The sequence below is a fragment of the Dictyostelium discoideum genome, assembly GCF_000004695.1.
Source record: "Dictyostelium discoideum AX4 chromosome 5 chromosome, whole genome shotgun sequence".
In the NCBI taxonomy this organism is placed as follows: Eukaryota; Evosea; class Eumycetozoa; order Dictyosteliales; family Dictyosteliaceae; genus Dictyostelium; species Dictyostelium discoideum.
The window spans coordinates 3,477,234-3,483,949 of NC_007091.3; the positions used below are offsets into that span (position 1 = coordinate 3,477,234).

General features: G+C 26.5%; 2 protein-coding genes across 2 annotated transcripts in view; one reads left to right on the plus strand and one right to left on the minus strand.

The window, feature by feature from the left end:
• Positions 1–1,182: 1,182 nt before the first annotated feature.
• DDB_G0289941 (hypothetical protein) lies at positions 1,183–2,628 on the plus strand (the record flags this gene model as incomplete). The annotated part of the gene is made up of 1 exon (XM_630905.1): positions 1,183–2,628. The coding sequence occupies one exon, from the start codon at positions 1,183–1,185 to the stop codon at positions 2,626–2,628; it is 1,446 nt and encodes a 481-aa protein (XP_635997.1).
• A 102-nt stretch (positions 2,629–2,730) lies between these two features.
• Positions 2,731–6,716, minus strand: part of DDB_G0289943 (armadillo-like helical domain-containing protein) — a gene marked incomplete at both ends in the record, with an annotated part of 4,926 nt that continues 940 nt past the window's right edge. The window contains one exon of the mRNA XM_630906.1: positions 2,731–6,716. This exon is cut by the window's right edge and continues 90 nt beyond it. Within this exon, the coding sequence (XP_635998.1) occupies positions 2,731–6,716 (3,986 nt within the window).

The following is a 6,716-nucleotide window of genomic DNA, read 5'->3' on the forward strand; positions in this document are numbered from 1 at the left end:
ATTATTAATACATGAGTGAATGTATTTATGAATATGTAGGAGAGATATATGTGGTTATGTTTTTATTGAAAATGTTGAAAAATAAGATTTTTTTAAAAAAATAAAAAATTTTGGTGGTAAAACGAAAAAAAAAAAAAAAAATAAAAATAAAAATAAAAAAATAAAAATAAAAATAAAAAAATAAAAATAAAACTCCAACAGATCTCAAAATTTATAAACTAAAAATAAAAAAAAATAAAATAAAAAAATAATTTAATAAAAAATATATTTTTTATTTATAAACAAAAAAAAAAAAACTAGGATTAAAAGAAATAAAAAAAAAGTAAAAATAAAAAAATGGTAATTTTTAATAAATTATATCTATTTAAAAATTTAATAATTTTTTTTCTTTTTTTTAACACTGTGATTATTATTTTTTATTTATTTTTTTTTTTTTTTTTTTTTTTTTTTATATTATTAGATTTAATTTTATTTATAAATATAGTAATTAAAAAATGTAATTATACTAAAAATATATTAAATAAAAAATTATTGCGCTGTCTCAGATAAAAACAACTTTGAGTCAGAAGGTGATGTAACTTTACAACCACCTATATAAGGTGCATCATTTGAAAGAGATGATTCCACCGCTACCACTGCTATAAATTGGATGGGTTTTGTCCAACTCTTTTCGATGATAAAAAATGGGATTCCATTGATTATTTCGAATACAATGGTATATTATCAAGAAGAATCAACCACTGAACAGGATTCGTCACATGCGACGTCACTTTGGAAAAGTATAATGTCGTTAGAAATAATCTTTATATCACAGCATAAGGAATTCAATCGTTAAAATAAAATAAAAAAAAAATTTTAAAAGGAAAAATGATAAATTTAAATATTATTTATTTATAAAAAAATAAAATAAAATAAAATAAAATAAAATAATAATGAAATAATAATAAATTATATCAAATAATGAATTAGTGTGTCAAATCAAATAATCAAGATTTAATTAATTTTTTTTTTTTTTTCAATTATTTTTGTTTTTTTGTCCGCGTTGAAAAACGAAAAAAAAAAAAAAAATAAAATAAAAATAAAAATAAATATAAAAATAAAAAAAATAAAAAAAAAAAATTTTGAAAAAAAAAAAAAAAAAAAAAAAAAAAAAAAAACGAAAGTATTTATACAAATAAAAAGATGGTAGGAAAAGTAGAAAAATCTGTAGTTTCAAAAACTACCCCAAATAAAGATACAAATAATAAAAAAAGAAAAGAACCTGAACCAAAAGTAGAAAAAACTGTTACCACAAAAGCTACACCAGAAAATAAAAAGCAAATTGAAAAACCAACCACCACCGATAATAAAAAATCACAAACAGAAAAACCAAAAACTACAACTACAACAAATACCATAAAAACTACACCAGAAAATAAAAAGCAAACTGAAAAGCCAACCACCGCCACCACCACTACCAATACAGATAAAACTAATAAAAATAATAAAACTTCAGAAAATACTAAAACTACAGAAAATACAAAACCAAAACAACAACAACAACCACAAGCCAAAAAACAAAAATCAGAACCAACATCAACACCAACCACCACTACTACAACTACAACTAAAGAAACAACTCAACCACAAAAACCATTTTCAATTTTTGATTCATTAAAAAAATCAGAATCAACTAATACTAAACAAGAAAATAATGAAAAAACTACTACCACAGCATCAGCAGCAACAACAATTAAAAAAACTGAAAAATCAAATAAAACATCATTATTAAAAGCATTTTCAAGTGATAATCAATATTCAGAACCAAATGTTACAGAAATTAATGAAAAGATTGATGATGTATTAAAAGAGATGAAAGAATTAAATCCAGACGAATTTTCAAGAAAAGATGAAAAAACCAAACAAAAATTAAAAATGGATAGTAAAAAAATACGTGAAGAGCAAAACCCACGTACAGTTTTCGTATCAAATATTAATTTAAATCATGCAAAAGACAATGAACTAAAACAATTATTTAAACCATTTGGTCAAATCGAGTCCATTCGTTTCCGTTCAATTCCATTATCAAGCATCGATGGTAATCGTAAAGAGACATTCATTAAGAAAGAATTTCATGAAAAACGTGAGACTTGCAATGCATACATTGTTTTCAAACAAATCGCTGATGCCAAAAAAGCAGCAAAACAAATGAATGGAAAAGAAGCATTTGGTAAACATTTACGTGTTGACATGGCCGATCATAAGCCAACCAAAGCATCAGATGCCAAGACAATCTTCATTGGTAACATTCCATACGAAACTGAAGAAGAGGAACTATTTTTAATTTTCGATAAAACATTTGGCGATGTAGTTAGTGTACGTATCATTAGAGACTCACATACAAATATTGGTAAAGGTTTTGGTTACGTTAATTTCTCCACTGATGAAACTGCTTCAACCGCTATCGCTCAAAAATCAATTCAATTTGGTAAACGTGAAATTAGAATTTTCCCAACTAAAGAAAATCCAAAGAAAGGTAAAACTATTAAAGAAAAGAAGAAATTATTAAATAAAAAACCAAGTACTCGTGGAGCTTCTCAAAATAAATCAAATGATGATGATGATAATAATAATAATCAAGATGAATAAATTAATTACTTAAATAAATAAAAGAAATAAAAGAAAATTTTTAAATATACATATATGTTTTTATAAAAAAAAAAAGAAAAAAAAAATTATATAATATATTTATTAATTATTATCTGATTCTACTTTAATATCAACAGATTCTTTTATAATTTCTTCGACTTGTTCTTCGGTTTGTTGTTCTTGTACTTCTTTTTCATTTATATGTTCTATATTAACAATATTTTCTTCATCCTTATTATCTTTTTTAATTTCTTCTTCTTCGTCTTCTTTATTATTAGTAGTACTATTATCATTATTAATTTCTTTATTATTACTATCATCTTGTTTTATTTCTTCTTTTATATTATCATCTTTAATTTCTTCTTCTTCTTTTTCAACTATATTGTTGTTGTCATTTTCATCTTTTTTTATTTCTTTTTGTTCAATTGAAGTTTCTTTTTCAACATCTTCACCAATAATATTTTCTTTTTCTTTTTCTTTTTCAATTTCTTGTTGTACTGGTTGGCCAACTTTAACTTCATTTGAATTTCTTTTAATATTTGAAAATGGATTTTCATTATTATCTTCATTATTATTATTATTGTTTCCATTATTTAATTCATCAGTAGATATTAATTCTTTTAAATCTAAAGTATCATCAAAAAATGAAGTATTAAACATATCAACTTTTGGACTAACAGTTTTTCTAAGATGATCTTCAAGTGTTGGTAAAATTGAATCATTTAATGAAGAATTTGAAGAAGAACCTCTATTACCTTTCTTTAATTTATGTGGTGTTGAAATTGGTGTATTAACTGTTGATGTAGTTTTTTTGGTATTATTATTATTACTATTATTATTATTATTATTTACAAAACTAATATTATCATCACTACCTAAAATATTTGCTAATGGATGAGAATTTGATGTATCAATTGGAGTTATTACTCTTGATGGTGGTGTATTTGACATTGAAGTTGAAAATTCACCATTATTATTACTACTTAATAGATTATGTTCATTATTTAGTGTTGTATTACTATCATGATCACTATTGGTTGGATTTCTTTCAACCATATTACCATAGTTTAATTGAGGTGGTACAGAATCATCATCTGGATCCTTTTCACCCAACAATGCATAGATTTGACGCATTTTAGTTGCTCTAACATCATCACGAACTCTTTCCAACATTTGTTTTGCCTTTGAACATTGAGTTGAATCGTCGAATACCATTTCAACATTCCAAGTGGTTGGATGAGAGGTAACACGTAAAATTGATGGATCACGATGTGATGTTTCAATCTCCAATCTTTGTAAAGGTGCGATATGAACAATTGTACCATAAATACCTTTGTTGTTGGTTCCACCAATTATGTTGGATGGATTTGGACTACTTGTACCACCAGTGCCGCTACCCATACCACCACCTCCACCACCACCAGTACCGCCAATGCTTGAATTTGGTGTACCACTACCACTTGTTGATGCTGATGATGACGATGACGATGATATTGAAGGTGGTGGATCAACAGCCAATAATAAATTATGAAATAAAACACCATAGTGTGTAAACCTCTTTCTTGGTGTGCCAGATGGTGGTGGTGGAGTTGGACCTGAAACCTTCTCAAAGTGGTGATACTCGATGATATCATAACTGCTCTCTACAACGCCAGTTTCTAAATTGAATAAATATTTCTCTTTCACCATTGGAGTTGGTGGTTGTTTCAATGGCAACATTGTATCTTTCTTTCTAAGGAGAGTGAATTTAAGCTCACGTAAAACCAAAAATTGTTGAACTGCTTTTTGAGTTCTTTCCAACTCACCCGATGGTAAACGATGAGATAATGATAATCTACTAACTGGTTTCTGTGGTATTGGTAAAATCAATGAAACATCCTCCATTAAACTTTCGAAAATGATTTGTTTATACGATCTTAACTCCTCTTCGAAAATTTCTAAAAACACCTCTGACAACGGACCACTTAAACATTCCTTTAAATTATCTGTAACTGTAATATATGCTTGCTCCAAAAGTAATGCTTGTGTCTCTGTTAACTTTGATGAGGAATCTGATGAATAAACTAATTCTTTCAATATCAATAATGTCATTTGTAATGTAACCAATCTAAATTGATTACTATTAACTAATACCATAAATAATGCATTAATTAATCTTCTTGTAAAATCTTTTTGACTTGATTCTGGTACTGGTACAAATTCTTCTTCTTCTGATTCTTCATTATTATTATTATTTATATTATTATTATTATTTACATTATTATTTTCATTATTATTATCATTATTATTATTTTCATTATTGTTATTATTATTATTATTATTATTGTTATTTTTACTTAAATCAATAGTACTATCAACACTACTATTTATACTATTATGTTTTGATGATTTAATTCTAATGTTTACAGATGATTCATCATCTCCATCATCATATTCATCTTTTTCATCACCACCTTCATCAGTTTTATTTGTTTCAATCTCCAACTCACCAAATAATGATGATGAGCCAGGTGATGGTGTTTTAAATAATGAACGTTCTTCAAGGGTTACAGTATCATATAGGTTTGGATTGAAAAGTAATGATTTTGCATGTGATTCCGATCTAGATCTATTATGTCCAATATTGATTGGTAATGATGCTGACATTTTACTATTCTTTTGTCCTTTAATACCACCAGTACTATGGCTAACCTGTTGTTGTTGCTGTTGATTATTTGGACTTGTTACTGTTGTTTTTGAATGATGATGGTGGTGATGATGGTGATGGTGGTGATTATTATTACTATTATTATTATTTGTTTCTGGTGATAATAAACCTTCTAATAATGCTAAACGGTATGGTAACATACCTCCTTTCTCTAAAATTCTTTTATCAATATGTTGATTCTTTAAAAATGAGTATAACATAATTACAATACCAAATGTTTCTCTATCACTACCTATTAAATGTAATAAAGATTCTTTAAACTCATTCCTATTAAATTTAAATCTCTTTCTAGTTGGTGTTGATGGTGTTGGTGTTGTATTATTATTATTATTATTATTATTATTATTATTATTATTATTATTATTATTATTATTATTATTATCATCTTTAGTAGAATTTTCATTTGGTGAATTTAAATTTAATACTGTTATTGTTGGTAAATTATCTTCTTTTGGTTGAGTTGATTCCAAATTATCATTATTGGCAGTGGTATTATTATTATTGTTATTATTATTATTATTTAAACTATTTGTACTTTCAATTGAACTTGATAAGTTTTGTTTTGATGGCGAACTTGATGGTGTAATTGTTGTAGTAGTTGTTGTTGTAGTTGTAGTGATAGTAGTGGTTGGAGTAGTTGTAGTGGTTGAAGTAGTAATAGAACTTGTGGTTGAAGGTTTTGGTGATGAAGATGGGGTAGTTGGTAAAGGTTTTCTAGAGGAACCAAATAATCTAGAGAATTGTTGTTGATATTTCTTTGGAGTTGAAGGTGAGGATGAAGTAGATTGTACTGAATTCGATGGTTTAAAACCACTATTTGGTGGTGAATCTTCATCGGTACTCGTATTATTTAATAGACGACCACTTGCACCAATACGACCATCAGTATCTGAAATGCTAGTGATACCATCGTTTTTCATTGCTTCCAAAGATTCTAAATTTGGAAATGAAGAGAACCTTCTAAAACTATTATAATGTCTACGATTTGAAGCTATAGTTGATAATGGTGGCGGTGCAGTTGTGGCACTTGTAAATAGTTGAGCTTGACTCTGAGTGGCTGTAAGTAGGGCACTTGAAATCGTGTCCAATAAAGGCTTGAATGAAAATATATTAAAAACATGAGCCAATAGATATAATGCTAATGTTGGTGTTATTCTATCCTCTAAATCTGGATTTTTCAATGGGTCAATTAAACTACCAATGAATACTGGATAAATTAAATATTGTATAAATTGTTCTGCCAACACTATATTCATAGATTCGAATCCCAAATTAAATATATCATGTAAATAATAGAATTGATCGGTCAATTCATCCATATAATCCTTTAATTGATATGAACTATCATGATTACTCTTTTCTAAAACCTTACTTAATGACA